This window comes from Glandiceps talaboti, chromosome 23 (genome assembly GCF_964340395.1).
Source record: "Glandiceps talaboti chromosome 23, keGlaTala1.1, whole genome shotgun sequence".
NCBI lineage: Eukaryota > Metazoa > Hemichordata > Enteropneusta > Spengelidae > Glandiceps > Glandiceps talaboti.
In genome coordinates, this window is record NC_135571.1 from 9,768,104 (window position 1) to 9,788,939 (window position 20,836).

General features: G+C 37.6%; 1 protein-coding gene across 1 annotated transcript; it reads left to right on the forward strand.

Annotated features, from left to right (window-relative positions):
• The first annotated feature begins 1,127 nt into the window (after positions 1 to 1,127).
• On the forward strand, positions 1,128 to 14,864 carry LOC144452701 (cubilin-like). Its single transcript, XM_078143846.1, has 19 exons — positions 1,128 to 1,178; positions 1,663 to 1,835; positions 2,356 to 2,580; positions 3,113 to 3,253; positions 3,694 to 3,910; positions 4,233 to 4,414; positions 5,223 to 5,402; positions 6,421 to 6,564; positions 7,307 to 7,472; positions 7,969 to 8,135; positions 8,225 to 8,449; positions 8,966 to 9,085; positions 9,456 to 9,666; positions 10,533 to 10,705; positions 10,846 to 11,079; positions 11,400 to 11,537; positions 11,946 to 12,174; positions 12,672 to 12,838; positions 13,321 to 14,864. The coding sequence occupies exons 2-19, from the start codon at positions 1,784 to 1,786 to the stop codon at positions 14,091 to 14,093; spliced, it is 3,744 nt and encodes a 1,247-aa protein (XP_077999972.1). The 5' UTR covers positions 1,128 to 1,178; positions 1,663 to 1,783; the 3' UTR covers positions 14,094 to 14,864.
• The last annotated feature ends 5,972 nt before the right edge of the window (positions 14,865 to 20,836 follow it).

The window sequence follows — 20,836 nt, forward strand, 5'->3', positions numbered from 1 at the left end:
TAGTCAAATACTACGACAACGACATATTTGACAATCGGCAAGCTATGGGACAGACATAAACTATGTGTAAATGACCTAGCTGTGGTAGCGACATTCAAAGTAGGACTGTGCGAGTTCTCAAGTGATTAGCCTATACACGTAGACTCGAAGGACTATCGCTGTCACTCTATTTGCTGTCCTAACCGACATTTTGATTTTGAATTTCGCTGAGGAAGGACAGCGAAATTCGGAATCAAATAGGATAGCGAATAGAGTGGTATAGTGTTTCGAGTCTACGTGTACGGTGTAGGCTACATAAGTGAACACATTCGGCCTCATTCCTAACTTTGTTTACTTCAAGCCATAAGCAGTATTTTCTTCTGTAGGTTTTCGCGATTTGTTCCCGTGAATACTTCCATAGACTTTCACTATTTACACGATAACAGCTAGTGTTTAATTGATAAACCTTTGATGGTTCAGATTGATCTACTCATTGACTAACAACGGAGAGAGAGGGGGGAGAGAGAGAGAGAGAGAGAGAGAGAGAGAGAGAGAGAGAGAGAGAGAGAGAGAGAGAGAGAGAGAGAGAGGGAGAGAGAGAGAGAGAGAGACAGACAGAGACAGACAAAGACAGACATGCACGGTCGGACAAAGAGGCAGACAGACAGATAGACAGAAACAGCAGACAGAAATAAACAGACGACAGGGAGACAGACCGGAATCAGAGGGAGACGTCAGAGCCTACAGAGACAGACGAACTGACTGTGCCGTGACGTAGTGATTGTGTTTACTAAATTTGTTCACAGTGCATTTGAAGTACGTAATATAAACTTTATTTAATGTACACATTTTTGAGGTTTTGCAAACACTAAGTTACGCTGCCGTACTTGGTCTATGTTGTTTCAGTTTGATTTTTTTCAGGCATGAAAAGATTTTCTGTTGATCAAACATCCATAAAGCCACTTCTCATATATTAAACACCTTACATTAATAGTGGCTGCTCAACGGTTATATGGACCATGCTATGGCTCAGGTGATTGGAGAAATCCAGGTACAAATTTACGCATTAGTTCTGACTACTCCAGCCCAGAGGAAGACTTTGAAGTACTGGAATGCATATGGATTGTAAGGCCTAGAAAGGGAAACGTTGGCAATATCTTAGTTGACTATTTCAATATCAATGACACTGTGAACTGCAGGTTTGTTTATATTATTAATGTGGAGTATGTTTCCCGTAAATTTTATATTTAACAAACAAACAAACAAACAAACAAACAAACAAACAGACAGACAGACAGACAGACAGACAGACAGACAGACAGACATTATGTCCAAGATATAGTTAAGTTTTGCAAGTTATGCTTATTTCTTAAAAGTACTTTTGTTTGCATTTGGCGAAATTGAAAAAGTAGTTAAATATTTGGTGGATGAAAAATAAAATGTGAAATTATTAATGAATCATGGAAATTAATGTAAATCACGAACTTTTTATATAAAAACTACACATTTGTTAATTTTCCAAACGATTTTGATGTTACATTTCCATATTCCTTATCAATTATCTAGGATTATTACAAAATCATATTTTGGCGCCATGGAATCACACCTTTAATGTTATCGTAGCGACATGGTTATTAAAATGAATATCATATTGAAATGTTATGTTACTCGTTCGTTCACCAGTAACAACTACTTAGAAATCCGAAATGGAAAGAGAGAAAGTGCGCCCTTGAGAGGAAGATATTGCGGGACAACCATTCCCAAGGTGATAAGTCGACTTGGTCCAATCTTCATCAAACTGCATATGAATATGCTAGAGAGCTGTGGAAGATTCTCTGCAACGTACGGGGAAGGAGGTATGGGAAATACGAATTATATTTAAACAAGTTCATGTTTATGTTCTATGTTGTAACTACCCTCTACGGTGTGAATCTAAGTTTAATTATTTTGGGCGGGGTGGTGACATGTATATACGGTAAGTACGGTGACCAACCATTGTTACACAGGTATTGTTTACTGTTCTCGTACATTGTTATTTTTGGGGAGGGGGTGGGGGTCTGTAACAAATGTGATAAACTTGTGTGAAGATGGGTTACTCTCAACAGTTAAATGTACAAGTATGTGATGGTAAAACCTAACACTCGTGTGTTTATTTTGATATTTTTGAGAGTCAGTTGACTCATATGTAATAATTTTGCTTAAAGTCTTGTCATGGCAGACGATAAAATGTGGAAACCTTAATGAGATTTTAACCAGACGATAATCATATATAACAACGTCTATGAGATATTTATCTAACTAGGTGATGACATTGTCGAGCCAGACGGCATTTAGTTTCAGGTTTCATGAATTTTGTTATACATATTCTTTTTTCAGATTATTATGAATATTTGGAAGGTATGGAAGGTCGACTGCAATCCCCCAACTTTCCAAATACTTACCCACGTGATCTAGTCTGTGAGTGGCGTATCGAGGTCCCAGAAGGCCGTCGAATACGTTTGAGGTTCAACGTCATTGATGTCTACAACGATAAGAACTGTCACCTTAATCACTATGATCAAAACGAAGACATGGTAGTTGTACGTGATGGATTGTCAGCTGGTAGGTTTGGTTGTAACGGAAGGGGGAAGGGGTGCTCCCACGGGTAACTCTATGGGTACAGCTAATTACGGCCGACCACTGTACAACATTTCTTACACATGGGAGAGGTTAACGTATTTATCGACCCTATGTTTATGGAGGTTTAAGACGGAGTATTGGACACCGAAAGGCATTCTTGCAACTATGTTCACCTTCCTCTAGGATTAACTTTAGCCCTGTCTCCCAAGAAATCTTTTGACAAACAGATTCTGATTATAACCATTGCATTCTGCCTTGCAAGTTTGACACTGATAATTCAAATCATTGCAACTTTAGTAAATGTTTGATTTTTATAGTGACTTATTTGTTGCCATGGAGTTATTGTCGGTAAGCTAGATTGAAGTAGAAATAGGAAATCGACTATTGACATAAAAAGTCATCAGATCGACTTGCCATTTAGAGAGTACCTTAGTATGGAATTGGTTTTTCTACTTACTCTGTGTGTGGGGAATGGAATGCATGATATAAGAACATGGTTACAATTTCTCCACAGATTCGTCCATCATTGCTCGTTACTGTGGCAACTATGCTCCAGATCTAATCTCCTCTGGTAATGTTCTATTTGTCTCATTCTATACCTCATCGCGTGATAATATAGACGTCTCGGGGTTCCAAGCATTCTATTATGCCCTAGGTATGTCCATTTTATTATAATTAGATCCATACAAAGATATAGAATGAAAGACAGGAGAAGAGAGAAATGGAACGTCAGTCAGTCAGTCAATCAATCAATCAATCAGTCAGTAAGGCAGGCAGCAGGCAACAGGTTGGCTGACTGACAGAATGGCAGGCAGAGAAACAGACAGGCTAAGATAGAGAGAGAGAGAGAGAGAGAGAGAGAGAGAGAGAGAGAGAGAGAGAGAGAGAGAGAGAGAGAGAGAGAGAGAGAGATAAACAAACAAACAGACAGACAGACAGACAGACAGACAGACAGACAGACAGACATAGACAGACTGACAGGCAGAGAGACATACACAGTGAGGCAGGTAGATAGACTAACTGACTGACAATGTATATATGATATATTGATATTTAATATATACTATATACATCATTTATATCTATCGCTGCTAGATCCAAGATCCTGTGATTTTGCACTCTTCATTGGAATGCCACCCCCATATTACAATAGATATAATAAACGTCATATTGGCAGAGTGTCGAGTCCTGGATATCCAATGACGTATGCCGAACACAAGGACTCAGAATGCTCATGGCTAATCAGTTCTCGTGGACAACCAATCTTTTTAACATTCTTGGATTTTGATCTTCCATATTCAGACGAATGTAGGTAAGAAGATACAAAATCCTCATTTTCTGTACAGGCACATAAGTACGGTGACCTTGCAGTGACATGACAAAACAGACAAATTTTGTTTTGCCTTGTTACTTGCAGGCCACCGTACATAATACATTATAGTTGATTTTGTTCTACAAAATGTAAAAAAATCTCCAAGGGAATTAAAGGATCTATACAATATAGATTTCACATATCTCACTGAACATCTGATCTACAGCTAAAATGATGTTGGCTTGGTGTTTCACTCGATGAAATGACATTTAATACATTGTATTGCATGACGTCACAGTAATGGACACTTTCTTTGTTACAGAGATGATTACGTAGAGGTATATGATGGTGAAAGTGACGATGAAGGCATTCAAAGTTTTGGACGTTTCTGTGGCACTTCCACCTCACCTGGGATGGTAACCAAGGCAACTAGTGCATTCATCAAATATAAAAGCAGTCAGAATGGTGATATATACAGAGGCTTTATGATAAAGTATATAGAAGGTATGGCCTTATATGTGGAAAGTTTCAGAGCTGATTTAATGCCATGTCTCTGGGCACCTCTTACTTCATTTTACAATTGTAGTCTCGCGAATGCACGATGTACACATGGGGGAGTCAAGTCTTTTAGAGTAGAGAAGAGTAGAGTAGATTAGATAAGACAAAATCAGATCTGATTAGATTAGATAAGGCCTGAGACTGGACTTGACTAGACTAGATCATTAGAGTCCATGCTAGATTAGACAATTTTAGAGATTACCTTAGCTTAGCTATATTACTGTTTGTAAATTGATTAGATAAAGGTAATGTGTGTGTGTGTGTGTGTGTGGGCGCGTGCGCGCACGTGTGTGTATGTGTGTCTGTCTGTCTGTCTGTTTGTCTGTCTGTCTGTCTGCCTGCCTGCCTGCCTGCCTGTCTGTCTGTCTGTCTGTCTGTCTGTCTGTCTGTCTGTCTGCCTGTCTGTCTGTCTGTCTGTCTGTCTGTCTGTCTGTCTGTCTGTCTGTCTGTCTGTCTGTCTGTCTGTCTGTCTGTCTGTCTGTGTCATCTGTTTCTGAAAATGGCTATCTGAATTCAACACTATTTGGTCCATATATATATATCTGGAGGTTAATAGCTAACTGGTTACTTTTTGGAAATTGTTGGGTAAGTTGATGTTGTGGTAGATGTCATCGTGTATAATTGGAATGGTTAGTATTTCTATACTCTCGCCGTTGGTGGTGTTCTTTTCTAAGGTACAAACAAATACCTTACAGGAGGTATTCAGACCAAATCATGTTCTTATAGTTTACGTGTATTTCTATGGTTATTACAGGTCCCCATGTATATCTCAACAATACACATGGTGAGATACTTCATCAAGAATCAGGAGAGAAGATTTACTACATTGAAGTACCAGACACATACAGAATATATATTCAGTTTAATGTGCTTCCACTGACACCTAAAGGAAGTTTTTCTAGTAATGTATATGTATATGATGGATTCAAGACAGGTAAGCAACCAATCACTTCTGTATGTCATTTTTGATATAATAACCACTTATTAAATTAACAGTAGTCGTAAAAACTTATTTCCAATACCGGTGCTTCAGGGCTAACGTTCCTAATTACAAATATCTTACAAGTAACAAGGGACGCTCAAAAAAGCATATTATTTGATTAGAAATTTACTTTAATTTTTTAAAATTTAGATAGGTCAATAATAGTGTTGCTGCCAGACATTGTGTAAGGGGCACGAAGTGTGTGCCCCAAGCGGCCAAGCCGCCAGAACTGACTCCCTTCTCCCGACTTCACCACTCGTGGAGCACTTCATGCACCTTTAATTACAGAGTAACGAATGTGATGACGTCTGGCAGCGAAACTAGATTTGTTGTGGGTTTTGTATATGACCAATTAAAATGTGTCTTCTTTTACTTTCAAACGTGTTCATTGACTAATTTTACGCAATTTCTGGTTTCACTAGTTTTTTGAATACTTATTACAGAATTTTTAATTGCTTGGACACTTTACTGGGCACACATAGGTTTTTTTTTATGAGCAAGACAACATTAGAAGTAATTGGATATGAGATCCTTATCAATGCTGACCAATTCACCCTCCCCACTGGTGGCTTGTTTCACCAACACTTCAGTTCTAATTGTATCTTAATACCAGACTGTGTGTGTTTGAGCTGTTATTGTGTCACTCAGCGGGGATGATTGACCAGCATTGATAAGGATCTCATATCCAATTACTTCTGATGTTGTCTTGCTCATAAAAAAACTATGTGTGCCCAGTAAAGTGTCCATGGAATTAAGAATTTTGTTGTAAGAATACCAAGCTGACATTTTGATTGGCAATGGTTCATAAACTTTCTAACTTGACAAGGTCACTTAGAAAAATGACAATCAGACCATTCCTACCTTCCTTCCTTGAATGGGTGTCTAAAATAACTAATACAGGTGTTAACAGCACTTAATCTGTGTTGACAAATAACAAACTATCTTCTTCATTCACTGCTTTAATAAACAGAAACATTATTGGCTGCCTACCAACAAACGATTTTCCATCCAATATTATCTAGTGGTAACACTGTGAGACTGCGCTTTGACCTTGACCTAGCTACGACTTCTGGTACAGACCGTGGAGGAATACAAACAACATATCGAGCAGTTCGTAAGTAAATAATACATGATGGCTATAGAGCATACTGAGTGAAAATATACCAGTAACGAATGTGAGACGCTCAAGTTTTTATAAAAAAACTGCGTTTAAAAACATGAATGTACGTGTGTTACCACGGGCCTGAATTTGTATACATAAAACATTTGTGTACTCACTTGCCTTATCATATAGTGTGCTCCTGCTAACCATGCTTGATGACGTTTAACGTGAGTGTTGTGACGTTTAACGTGAGTGTTGTGACGTTTAACGTGAGTGTTGTGACGTTTAGCGTGAGTGTTGTGACGTTTAACGTGAGTATAGTGATGTTTAGCGTGAGTGTTGTGACGTTTAACGTGAGTATAGTGATGTTTAGCGTGAGTATTGTGACGTTTAACGTGAGTGTTGTGACGTTTAGCGTGAGTATTTTGACGTTTAATATTGAGTATATTGTGATGTTTAGCGTGAGTATCGTGAAATTTAACGTGAGTATATTGTGACGTGTAACGTGAGTATATTGTGACGTTTAATGTGAGTATTGTGACGTTTATCGTGAGCATTGACGTTTAACGAGAGCATTTTGACGTTTAGCGTATTGTGACGTTTCACGTGAGTATATTGTGACGTTTACTGTGAGTATATTGTTACGTTTAACGTGAGTATTAAAGTTTGACATTTAGAGTGAATATCGTGACGTTTAGCGTCCCATAATATCGCTTTCGTTATAGTTAGTGTAAAATGTTCTTGATCTTGATAGAAACTGTTAAAGAAATACTACGTGCCGGTAGCTACGTGGACAAGTACATCACTATTGCTATAAACAAAACACAAACTATTCATGAATGGGTCATATATCCCTATTATGGACTCAATGTAGTGTTAGAATTTCAAGATTTTCAACTGTTAAGCAGTGAAAATTGTAGGTGAGTACATATTTTAATTCTCTTTTAGCAAAATGGCGTGACCCCACATCGATAGGTTCTATGCATTGCTGGTAAAACAGAAACACACAATAACCCGCTTACCATCAAAGAAAGAAGCTGTACCATATATATAATAATAATTTATTGTTTAAAGACCACTACACAAACATGTCTCAGCGGTCTGAACATTACAAAATGAGAAAGACTAGCAAAAGAGCAACAACAACAAAAATATATATATACCTATCTGTGTGTGTGTGTGTGTGTGTGTGTGTGTGTGTGTGTGTGTGTGTGTGTGTGTGTGCTGTATGGCTGTCTGTATGGCTGACTGTCTGTCTGTCTGTCTGTCTGTCTGTCTGTCTGGCTGTTTGTGTGAATATCTGTGTCTGTCTGGCTGCCTGCATGAATGTATGTATGAATGAATGAATGAATGAATGAATGAATGAATGAATGAATGAATACAGTTTCATAATTATTTGTTCATTTCCTGCTGCAGTGATGAATATCTTGAAATACGAAGTGGTCCCGATGATAATTCTCCATTGATGGACCGTCTGTGTGGAGACAGTCTACCACGATCGTTCACAAACAATGTCATTTATATCAAGTACGTACCAAGTACGACAAGCCACAAAGGAAATTTTACAGCTTCGTGTCGTACAGGTAAGTTACAGTAATTTTTATCAAGATTATGTAATATGTATATATAGATAACTGTTACTAAAAGTTGTACTGCCCATTCTATTTTTCAGCTTGTGAATTTAACATTGTTGGACTTACCAACGGAGTTGTTCAAACACCAGCAACTACCTATAGTATGTCTTATCGAAATCAAAATGGCGAGAAGTCATCGGGGTGCTTGTACAATATCACTGTACCAGAAGGAAAAAGGATAGTGCTTCGGTTCGATGTTTTTGTCGAAGTTGAAGCATGGCGAAACGATGAGTATTTGGAAATCACTGACTTAGCAACTGGAGGTATTAACGGTTACGAGTACGCTTCGTCTGGCAAACTATTTTAGTGAATATTGGAAATCGTTCAATGGATGAGTAAAACATTTGCAAAGGGGGGGGAGAGAGAGAGAGAGAGAGAGAGAGAGAGAGAGAGAGAGAGAGAGAGAGAGAGAGAGAGAGAGAGAGAGAGAGAGAGAGAGAGAGAGACAGACAGAGAGAGAGAGAGAGAGAGAGAGAGAGATTGAGATTGACAGAGACAGAGACAGAGACAGACAGAGACAGAGACAGAGACAGACAGATGCAGACCGAGACAGTAACAGAGACAGACAGACAGACAGACAGACAGGCAGAAAAAGAGACAGAGTGACAGACAGACAGACAGACAGACGGTGAGTTTTGAAATTACATCATGACTGATACAAATCAATATTATGGTAAGGTAATGTACAATATGCAGTCGATTGAATGAACAATGAACAAATAACTAGAGACGACTTGTTTACTTCCTTTTTGAAAATATTTGGTTTTAATTTCTTCCAGGTAGCCTTGGTACCTATGGTAAGAATATACCAACAGTCATAAGGTCATCTGATAATAGAATCCAGTTACGACTATCGATATCTTTTAATCCAGTCTCCTTCTCTGCTGAATACATGGCAGGTACAAACATGTTATGTAACTATTTCACACTACCACTAAAAAGGGCTAACAGTACAAATCAAACATGTGTCCTCTTTTTATCGACGGGGGGGGGAGTGTGGAACGAACATACATACATACATACATACATACATACATACATACATACATACATGTATATACACACATATATACATAAACACATACATACATACATACATACATACATACATACATACATACATACATACATACATACATACATACATACATACATACATACATACATACATACATACATACAGGCAGACAGACAGACCCGAAATAACTAGTTTAGAGCGAAACCAATTTAAAGTGATAAAAAATCTTTCAAATTCTCGTGCTCTTATAGAGAACCTTGACGAAAGGCCTTCCTGTGGTATAGCTAGTGGTATTACATACAGAGAAAATCAAGGTGAAATTAAGTCTGCAAATTACCCAATTCAGTACCCCAGACACCAGGATTGTACGTGGTATATACGGACGGACAAACCAGCATCGAGGATTCTGTTAACATTTCAAGATTTCGTTTTAGAAAATGGAGATGCCCAGGGACACTGCAGGTAATTGTGTGCTTTTATTTCAACACATGTATATCTATTCTATTCAGCCTATCAAGTTAACTCTTCGAACAAGATTTTTAGGATCAATTTAAATTTGCTCCTGAATTTTAAATTTGGGGAGCAAAATTCTCCTGAAATTTAAAATTTAGTAGCAAAGTAAAATAATATGTCAAACTCTAATTCTTATTAATATTCATTATGACAAATGCCATGTTTATTTCTTGAATAAAAATATACCTGTGTTTTTTAAATGATGATGTTCATATTAATGCAAATAAAAAGGTTCTCCATTATCAAGAAAATAGTCAATATACAATTGGGCTTCAAATGTGGGTGAAGTTGAAATTTCACTTTTTAAATGTCAGTAAATTTAAAATGTCACCTACATTGGACTGTTTATCATCTGCAAATGCCAGTAATTACCAGCAACTTCCTTGGCTGCTATTAGATGTTAAAGTTGACAATGTATCAACAGTAGTCTGTGCTACATTACATGTATATGGTAATATTTATACATATGCTATATTGCACTATTTTGACACAGTAAGACACATAGGCCCGTGACGTCATATGTTCTGCATATTGGGCCAATCTGTTGACAAACATTGAAGTCCAGTGTAGTACAAAATAATACTAGTACATTGTATATACACAGAGATTCACTCACCTTGATACCTGCACTACCTAGGAAGTTGTTTGAAGACCCATACAAAGAGGTGAAGACGTGGACAATAGTTATCATATATGTTTCCGGGATGGCTTTAATAGTGTTCTTTTGGATAACATAAAAACAAATTTTTCCATCCAGGCATTTAAACTACAACCCTGGGTACTGGTATATGATTTTTTTTTAATTTGATATTTAGGAATGATTTCCTCGAGGTGCATGACGGACCTTCCATCGCCTCACCTCTAATTGGTGTATATTGTGGAGACGAGGTGCCCGGATTGATAGTTTCAACCAACAGAACAATGACGATAAAATTCAGATCGAATGGAGCTAGCCAGTCACGAGGTTTTTGGATACTGTATGAAGCAAGTAAGTATAAGAACGATAGTAAGAAACGTCATATCACGTGATCATAACCCTCAACAATTGTTTACCCCTAGCACAGACCTATATCGACACAACAGCCCCATATAACTGTATAATACAATAATACTTTATCTGTGTTCCAGAATGTTATCAGATGTACGATGGTCCTGCAGGGTTGATACAAGTGCTGGAAAGATCACCGAGGTCTGTTGTCTATGACCGAGACTGCACAGTTGCAATCAAGGGATCTAAAGATTCGGCATTATCCCTGGATTTCACCTCTTTAGAACTTCCTTACTACAGGGACATCAATCCATACATCAGTCCGTATGATGCATATCACTATGTGGATGTATATGTAGACAAAATGAAAACAGGTAATGTATGCTTATAGCTATTATCAGCGCACAGGATTATAATTTTCAATAACTGCGTTGGCTGTTTACTCTACCTCCCATAGGGGTTTGAATGTAGTCTGTCTGACTGTCTGTCTGTCTGTCTGTCTGTCTGTATGTATGTATGTATGTATGTATGTATGTATGTATGTATGTATGTATGTATGTATGTATGTATGTATGTATGTATGTATGTATGTCTGTCTGTCTGTCTGTCTGTCTGTCTGAATGTCTGTCGATGTCTCTGTATGTGTTCACCTGCTTTACTTAACTTTTATAACTGATTTCTTTTTAACTTTCAGAGCATATAGTTCGTTACTATGGCAACAATTTTGCCCCTACTGTAACAGTGCCCTCTAATAATGTCTTCTTTGTTTACCAAGTACCCGACTATTTTCACGGTACGCCAACTACCTTCAATGTCACTTACAGTGAAACAGGTAAGAACCTTGGTATACTTATGCACCTCAGGGAATATGGCACCCAGAAATACACAAGACTTGGGGCTTACAACAAACAAACACACAGACGTGTACGTGCATGCATGCATGCATGCATGCATGCATACATACATACATACATACATACATACATACATACATACATACATACATACATACATACATATATGCATACTTACATACATACATACATACATACATACATACATACATACATACATACATACATACATACATACATACATACTTACACACATACATACATACATACATGTACATACATACATACATACATACATACATACATACATACATACATACCCCAGCAAATACTTGTCAATTAGAACCGTGTACTCCTATTTTTTTCTGTCTATTAATATTTCGAAGATAATCGCTGTCGTTGGCCATCTGGAGACCTGTTTTTCAGCGAATTCGGGAATATTGAAAATCCATGGGAAAATAGTTCTTATCCTGGTAATCAACTATGTACATGGAGAATAACAAATCATTGTCGACTACCTGTTTATGTCTCTGTTACATCGGTACATTTACAACCTGTCAATGGTGATGGAGACGGTGTAGCCATGTCTGAACAACCGGGAAGTAATGAATGCACGTGAGTGTATTCCTGTCTGTCTGTCTGTCTGTCTGTCTGTCTGTCTGTCTGTCTGTCTGTCTGTCTGCCTGCCTGCCTGCCTGCCTGCCTGTCTGTCTGTCCGTCCGTCCGTCCGTCCGTCCGTCCGTCCGTCCGTCCCTCTCTCTCTCTCTCTCTCTCTCTCTCTCTCTCTCTCTCTCTCTCTCTCTCTCTCTCTCTCTCTCTCTCTCTCTCTCTCTCTCTCTCTCTCTCTCTCTCTCTCTCTCTCCCGTACCTTATCGCATTGTATTATATCGTATCGCACCGCACATTACTGTACTACTGCACTGTACTGTGTTCTCATATAGCTCTAACGCCCCATACCTATTTACGAGTCTTCATTGCTAAATTAGCTATAGTTTACTCGTATCTTTAAAATTGGTGTTCATGCAAATCATTTTACTGTCAACATTTTCAGTACCCATCTATTACTTGTCAGTCACTGACTCATAGACCGTTTGATTTTCGTTCAATTTCAGAGATTTCCTTCGGATATCATCGCAGGATAATCAGAATGGTGGAAACAATAAATTGTGTCACCTTACAGACTCCAAGTCATTTATATCAAACAGTGACGTAATGCAAATAGCGTTTCAATCTGGACCAACTGGGGGAATTGGTAGTTTCAATATTGAGTATGACCAAGGTATTCAATTTAGACGCAGGTGGCTGGATGGATGGATGGATGGATAGATGGATGGATGGATGGATGGATGGATGGATGGATGGATGGATAGATGGATGGATGGATGGGTGGACATAGATGGGTGACTCGACCGCTGTATGTATGTATGTATGTATGTATGTATGTATGTATGTATGTATGTATGTATGTATGTATGTATGTATGTATGTATGTATGTATGTATGTACGTACGTACGTACGTTTGTATGTATGTATGTATGTATGTATGTATGTATGTATGTATGTATGTATGTATGTATGTATGGAATGATGGATGGATGTATGTATGGAATGATGGATGGATGGATGGTTGGATTGTCGGATGGGGAAGCGATTTCTTTTAAGCATAGTAAATTTATGAATCATGCTAAAAAAATCAAGCGATGTCACGGAACTGTTCAATGTAATAGTTTGGTAAATACATGCATATGCTTTGTTCACAGGGTGTGGTTACGTTGATATTGAAGATGATCCTGCTAGCGATGACACAACTTTCAATGTTTCACCTGGTGCAGCGCCATGGATGGCTCTCTTATATGACGTGAATGAAGGAAATTATTTCTGCAGTGGTGTTCTTCTGAATGATAATACCGTCATAACAACAGTTGAATGCATAGGTTCATGGTGGCGTAAACCAATAATTGTTAGACTTGGCAAAACCTTCACCAACTTCACGGAAGACAACGAAGTCGAGTTCAACACCACTCATAGAGAATGCTTTAGTTATGACTATTCAATCTGTGTGATAAAACTCGATAGGAAAGTAAAATTTAACTCTTTCGTCCGTCCGTTGTGTCTTCCGACGTTTGAAGCATACAAGAAGATACGTGAAAGACCCGGTAAGATAGGGTACAGCTTTGGTTGGGGTCGAGACCACGAGGATAGTCCACCCAATACTGTTTTACAGCGTATACCATTGAGAACCATGGAGTGGGATACGTGTTTGAGTAATAAAGACGACAACTGGTACGTCGAGAGAGTTAGAGAATATCACTGTGCAGGCTATCTTGATGGTAACAATGGTGGTACCCGTTGCTATGGACACAGTGGTGGACCTTTTGCTAAGTACCACAAGGGGAAGTGGTATATGATTGGACTGGTTGCGAGTTCAAGACACTGGGATGGTGGTGAGGAATGTCCAAGACGTGGACAATATGGGTGGTTTTGGAGAACTACTAAAATTGATGAGACAATCAAAGGCCGTGTGTGTGATTGACTCAGCTGATCAAATAGCACAGAGAAAAGATAACTACTTAGTGATTATAAACTACGCAATACTAAAATAAAGAGAGAGAAAACTTAGATGCGTCATTGGACATGCATTTTAGCGAGAATGTCGTGACTCATGTGTATGCATTTATCTCTAATAGCAAACAATTATCAAGTGTTTTGATTAAACAACGTAGATTATAGTAGTTTTATACAATTCAAGATAACGTGTTCATTATCGAATACAGATTTATACCTAAGTGTCCAATAGTGTGATTAATCCTCGTCTTACACGTGGAAAATTTACATATGGCATGATCTTATATATCGATCTTAAAAATTCTGTGGAAAGTTCACTTTTTCTTTAGACCAAGGAATCTAGGTGAGAGATCATCTATTTATAATTAAGTATCTCTAGATTAATGACGTCATTGAGACTATATATGTGAATGCTATACAGTGAATAAATTTATTCCAAATTCCTATTCCTACTTTAGACTTTGTTTTACAGCGCAACAGTTGGCGTGCGGTGTCTCTCTCAGCCTGAGTATAATAGTGTGCGTGTGAGTGACGATACATGTGTGGCTAATTCCGAGGCTAACGTACATTTGTAGACAAGCGTTGGATAGATAAACGGAAACCCCAACCAGTTCATACAAATACAGAAATTCTGACGTTTACTAAATTTTACCAGTAATTAGCAAATAGACAACAAAAATTTGATTATTATAAACCAATTTTAGATTATTTTCAACACACGGGATGTGATTAATTGTACTATCGACATTTATTTTATAAGAACTCGTATATTATAGCAATAAATTTTACATTGATAACACCTCTTATCCATTTAATACTTGTCAGTACGAAGTAATCGCTTACTAAAGTCGAAATAAAAACATGTACATTTTGAAACATGTCATATAAAGTTGTGATTTATTTATGAGTATAGTGGTAACAGCCAATACAAATATGATTATAATACTCACTAAGTCAACACTTGAAAACTGTAGGCTGGATTTGTCACGTATTCCATGCGTCCCTCGAAATCTTCAACTGCAAGTCATACTACCATTGAAACTAGAGTGACTATAGAGTTTCAATTAGGCAGCATAATGTTACTACCAATTGCAAAATAGAGTGACTATAGAGTTTCAATTAGACAGCACAATGTTACTACCAAACTAGAATGACTATAGAGTTTCAATTAGACAGCACAATGTTACTACCAAACTAGAGTGACTATAGGGTTTCAATTAGGCAGCACAATGTTACTACCAAACTAGAGTGACTATAGAGTTACAATTACGCAGCACAATGTTACTACCAAACTAGAGTGACTATAGAGTTTCAATTAGACAGCACAATGTTACTACCAAACTAGAGTGACCATAGAGTTTCAATTAGACAGCACAATGTTACTACCAAACTAGAGTGACCATAGAGTTTCAATTAGACAGCACAATGTTACTACCAAACTAGAGTGACTATAGAGTTGTCAATTAGGCAGCACAATGTATTATGTACATGTATCTCACAATGTTTTTTGTTTAAAAATTACGTAAAACAAAATACAGACACTGATAGCAACAAAAGAATTTAACAAAATTGTGTGTGAGAATTCTGAAATTGATAACAGTTCTTTCAGTGAGGTATTGTGTTATGAATATTGAATATCATTACTATTCTCTGTTAAAAAACTGCACCTCAGTAAATGTGTAATCTCGTTACTGTCTTGACCATTGAAGACAAAGTCTGTCTGGTAGTTTTAATTTGAGAACAAATCTTTGATAACAACAACATCAACAACAACACCAGCAACGTGGGTTTTGACTGCATTTACAAGTAAACGTCAATTATTACAATAGTTTTCAAATCTTTGAAAGCATTAATTCAAGACCATGTCGTGATGTGGAAACAGTTATGTTATCATCTGCTCAAAGCAGGCATGATAAACGCACCTAAAGTAACACCTTGGAAAGGTAGGCTGTTCAAACGGTCTTCCACATAGTTTAAGACAAACGCAAACAAAATAGGGCTAAATATGCCACCTTGTTGTACACCCACATCTGACTTAAAACTTGTTGACAGACCACCTGATAACTTAACGGTGTACTTAACAGAGTTATACTTGCTTCCCTTTAAGCTTAATTCTTGACTTTATCACTTTCACGAAAAGTCCTGCTCGATCATCATAGTCAAAGGCTTTTTGAAAGTCAACAAAACACGATTTCTTTTTCTCAACTCCCATTTTCTCAATAAAGTGTTTTCAAAATCCACTGTAGACTGATACTTTCTAAAACCAGACCGGTTGTCCTTCAAACAATTCACAACAAAGTTGAAAATGTGTAGTTTTAATGCGCATTTTCACTGCGCATGTCAAACCGAGGTCAAACAGTCGCTCGTTCGCTGTCAAAAGTGAAAGTATAGCATGTACAACATCTCAGCCGATGAGGACAACATTTGGAAAGTTTGGTAAAAAATACAAACAGAAACGACGTAAAATATGTAAGCAGTTTATATCGGTTGAAAATTATCATAAATTGTCAACGTCAAATCATGCTAATTCTGGTGAAACGTAGTAGTGCGACCGTCCACCGTGGACCGACGCCGGATGTTTACAACGGCGATCCGAGTCCAAGTTCGATACAAGAGCCTGATAATATTGGTGAGATGAGAGGGTCGTCGCATCGTAGAACTCGACGTTCTTGCTGAACAGTTAGAAGGGTGTTGTGATTGTGGATACAAGACTGTCTCTTTCCAATTGTGTATCTGCGACTAACTTTGGACCCCGGCTTCGGAGTCGCCCGCTCGTCGGCTCTACGTGGAATGTGAGTGTGGAACCCTCAACACAGTTCTCACGGGAAGGTCCCACAACAAAGTAACAAATGCCGAAAACCAGCAGTGTCGTCGATTTATGATGATAATTCTAAAGCTATACTGTAGGTAAGACAAGTGCATGATTATTTACGACTTTCGTCAGACAACCAGTTAGTGCAGCGCAGTGCACGTGCCTTATGTTGTGTAATGTTTTTGTTGAAACAGGTGACTGTAAGTGTTACAGTTATATACAAATTTCCGTCGTATACACTGCTGTCAGCTGGAGAAGGCGTTGATTGCCTGCGTCCCAGGATTGATACGCCTCTCTGTGTATTGACACAGATAAGTAACACGTAGATTATTAACAAGCCCTCCCCCATTGATTGCCTTCGATCCCCCATGAGTCACAATATTATGAATTTATGTATCCTTACTTTTTTGTGATTTTAAGTGTAACAAAGTTGTATTAGCTGCATGAGCAATACCACTCGTTAGTACAAAATCTACTAGACTAAGCCATTGACATGATAACACTGCAGTGTTTCAGGAAAAATGAAAGTTTTTACAATTTCCCAATGACTGACACATTTTCATTGTGTAACGTTCATTAATTCATGTTGAAGCACATTCCTTTAAATAATTGGGGTGTAAAAACTAATTGCTCATATTCATGTTTGTCTAGCATGAATAACTTTACCCGTCTCAATTGCAGCATTGAACTAATTTCAAATGGCCTGGTTAGGTATGCTACAAGTCAGTATAGGTGCAACGCACTCATTCTCGCAAGCTAGAGTATAACTTTTTCTGCAGACTCAACGAAAATATTATTTATTATAATATGTTATAATATATACATTGTATTATAATTATATTCATTGACGTCATATTCTCGACGGCGCGTCGTGGACGGTGCCGTAAAAGAGGCTACGGGTTTTTTACGACGATTAACGCACTTGAATTCCTTCTTGTCATCTGTGAACCCGGGCACAGTGAGACACAGAGAGAAAGACGTTCGTCGACAAGCTGGCCAAGAAGTTATGTGAAACTGCTCAAAATGAAGAGTTGGATCTTTGTAAGAATTAATGGTGAGTATTTTCCATTTTCCAATGAGAATTTATATATTTGGAAGTATATCATTCAAGGTTTGATAGTGAAGTTTTGCAATTCAACAATTTGTTTTGGCAAAATATTTATTGAGCAGTAGATTCAAGTGCAGAAATTTACTACTGTAAATTTAGATACATTTCCTATATACTTTATCTTTACAGGTGTGATCAACCAGTAACTATATCCCTTGATGCAGGATGGCAGAATTGGGGTACAGGTCAACCTTATAACAATGTGCTTGTCAGGTACAATATGCTATACATTACATATTAGTATCGTTACTATAGTTTAAGACACCTCCAGTACACATTTACTATTGATGAAGTCAGATACATGATTGAATGTCAATTTTAATTGTAATTTTCTTTCCACTTTAGAGTGCTTGTGACAGTAATTGTAAAAGTTAAATTCCTTTCTTATACATTCTAGTACATTCAACAGCTATTGAGTGTGAAACAGCTAATTAAAGGTGTATGCTTCACAACAAGGAGTACGAAAACATTGAAATTGAAGCTCAGAAGCAATGGAGGCAAACATGACAGCAGAACTCATCTCGGACATAGAAATTAAATACAGCAAACACAAAAGTAAGAAAAGTAGTATTACATCAAGACAGTACCACATCATATAAAAAAGGTCTTGTAGGATAGTTAACTACTGGCTATGTTTGCACTACAGAATTGAAACAAAGCAAAAAAAAAAATGTGTGAATTTTCCAAAATTTCATAAACTTTAAGTTAGCCTAACTTTTTACCTAATTCGGGGACCCCTATTTTTAATGCATATTTTTTCCTGTAAATATATTGAATTTTGTATGTTAGAAGTGTGGATAAGAAAATGAGGGTAGAAATTAATCACTATGTAACTATTAAAGGTAATACAAATCAAGACTGTATATAGCAAAAGACAGAATACAATGGGCAATCTCTATGAGTTCCTTGCACTTTGTCATAAATGCCTATAAGCTCAATTTGTCAGTTGAGGACACTTTGGAGTATAATTTATAATTATAATTGCTCTCTGACGGCAAACTCTTGTGAACGAGTGATCGATTTCCGAACCAATTCAGACAACTCTGTGCGGCTAACTCAAAGACTATAAATGCTTCTGTAACCCCGTTAGTAACATGTAAAGTACGGGTATTTGAGGTATGTCGTAAAGACGTTTACTTCATTCCAAGGTTAGTGAAAACACGTCAAGGAGGTCAAACGACTCTGTGTTTGGTAATCACTTAGCTTGGCAAAATTGTAAATTGCGTCCTCCTATGGTAATGATTTGGTAATACTAATTTGATGAGTATATCATATCATTTGATGTTTAGCCCTTCCTGAAAATATAATTTAAAATTAAATCTTAGACCAGACATGTACTTTTGATTTACTTCATAAATCAGACGAATTGCAAAAGTTATAGCATACAAACAGCTCAACTACAAAACATATATATGACTATGGAATGAATTATTATGATAAGGATCGTCGACCAAAGAAACCGAATAATTATGCCGAGGCTGATCTGCGCATGCGTGTGCGTTATAATCTTTGTAATCAAACGTTGCCACTGACAACCGACCCATGTGACTTGGCTTGAGTTTAATTGCAAGTGTACATATGTAAATGAGATATTATGGGGATGATGTGGTATACTGAAGATCATCAAGCATAAATCATCACCACAAAAAAAGGAGGCGTGGTATCGTGACCGCGATTGAATATCCTACTAATACCATGGCTCCTTTTGTTGTGATCACTTGATGATATTCCTTTTACAACCGCATCCCCATTTAATAATAAATATAATAATAATAAACATTTATATAGCGCCATATATCCACGACAGTGCTCATAGGCGCTTCACATTTGAAATAAATCAAAAGCTACTGCAATTACAAGTATGGCTGTAAAAAAAATGGCAACATTTTTCACATATACACCCGGATCCACACTCAAACCAGGTCACATTGATTGGTTGTCATGGGAAACGTGGTATTAGGAGGAAATACAACTCAGTACTAAGTGTTCATGGTAATTTAGTATGGAATTCTAAACTGGTACAGTACATTACGTGTTAAAATCTTGTGTTAGGGTTAGAAACCATCACAGTATGGTAATCCAGACTAGTAGTAATTATGATCAGCAATCAGTTTGGCAATCAACTGAAATTCCCACTTTTCTGGTTTCATATGTAGACACAATTTCTGTCACTGACGGCCTGGTCTGTACCATCGATTCTTGGCCAGCAGGCGCCGTTTTATTGTCTCGGCAAAACAATACACGTATTCCCTTTCGAAAGTTTGGATTCGTTAATGAATAAATAAACGGATTGGCACACGAATTTGAAAACGCCATCAAGACAGTGATTTTATAAGCCGTGCTTTCTGTATCTACTCGTGCTCCCGTATTGAAAACCAAAAAGTAGATATGAATTGGTGCCCAACAGATTGCAAAAGTTACGAACACTAAAGCTAACATCCTGACGATTTTCTTGCGAATTCGTAGAATCGTGAGTGCGGGGTTGTGCTGGTGATGGTTTGTGAGCTCACTTTCTTTCCTTCGTAGACTTCTGTACATGAAAGAGTACGCAACGAGCATAGTAATCAGAGGAAGAAAATACGTGGCGGTAAAAATACCCCATCCAACAAATACTTGCATAGCCGAATTTACCCATCTATAATCGCATTCTCCGTTGTCAAGGTAATGAGTATAGATGCAGAAAGTTTCAATCACCAACGGCGTCATCCACGCTGTTGCTATGTAGATTTTAGCTCGTTTCTTATTGTACCATTTCCGATAACGTAGAGGATGGCAGATGGCTACATAACGT

Bases quoted from the DNA above. Each gene is read 5' to 3' on its own strand.
- LOC144452701 (XM_078143846.1), top strand. From the start codon at position 1,784: ATGAATATGCTAGAGAGCTGTGGAAGATTCTCTGCAACGTACGGGGAA. The intron at 6,565-7,306 runs GTAAGTAAATAA...TGATCTTGATAG, and splicing joins AACAACATATCGAGCAGTTC to AAACTGTTAAAGAAATACTA. The intron at 11,080-11,399 runs GTAATGTATGCT...TTTAACTTTCAG, and splicing joins TGTAGACAAAATGAAAACAG to AGCATATAGTTCGTTACTAT.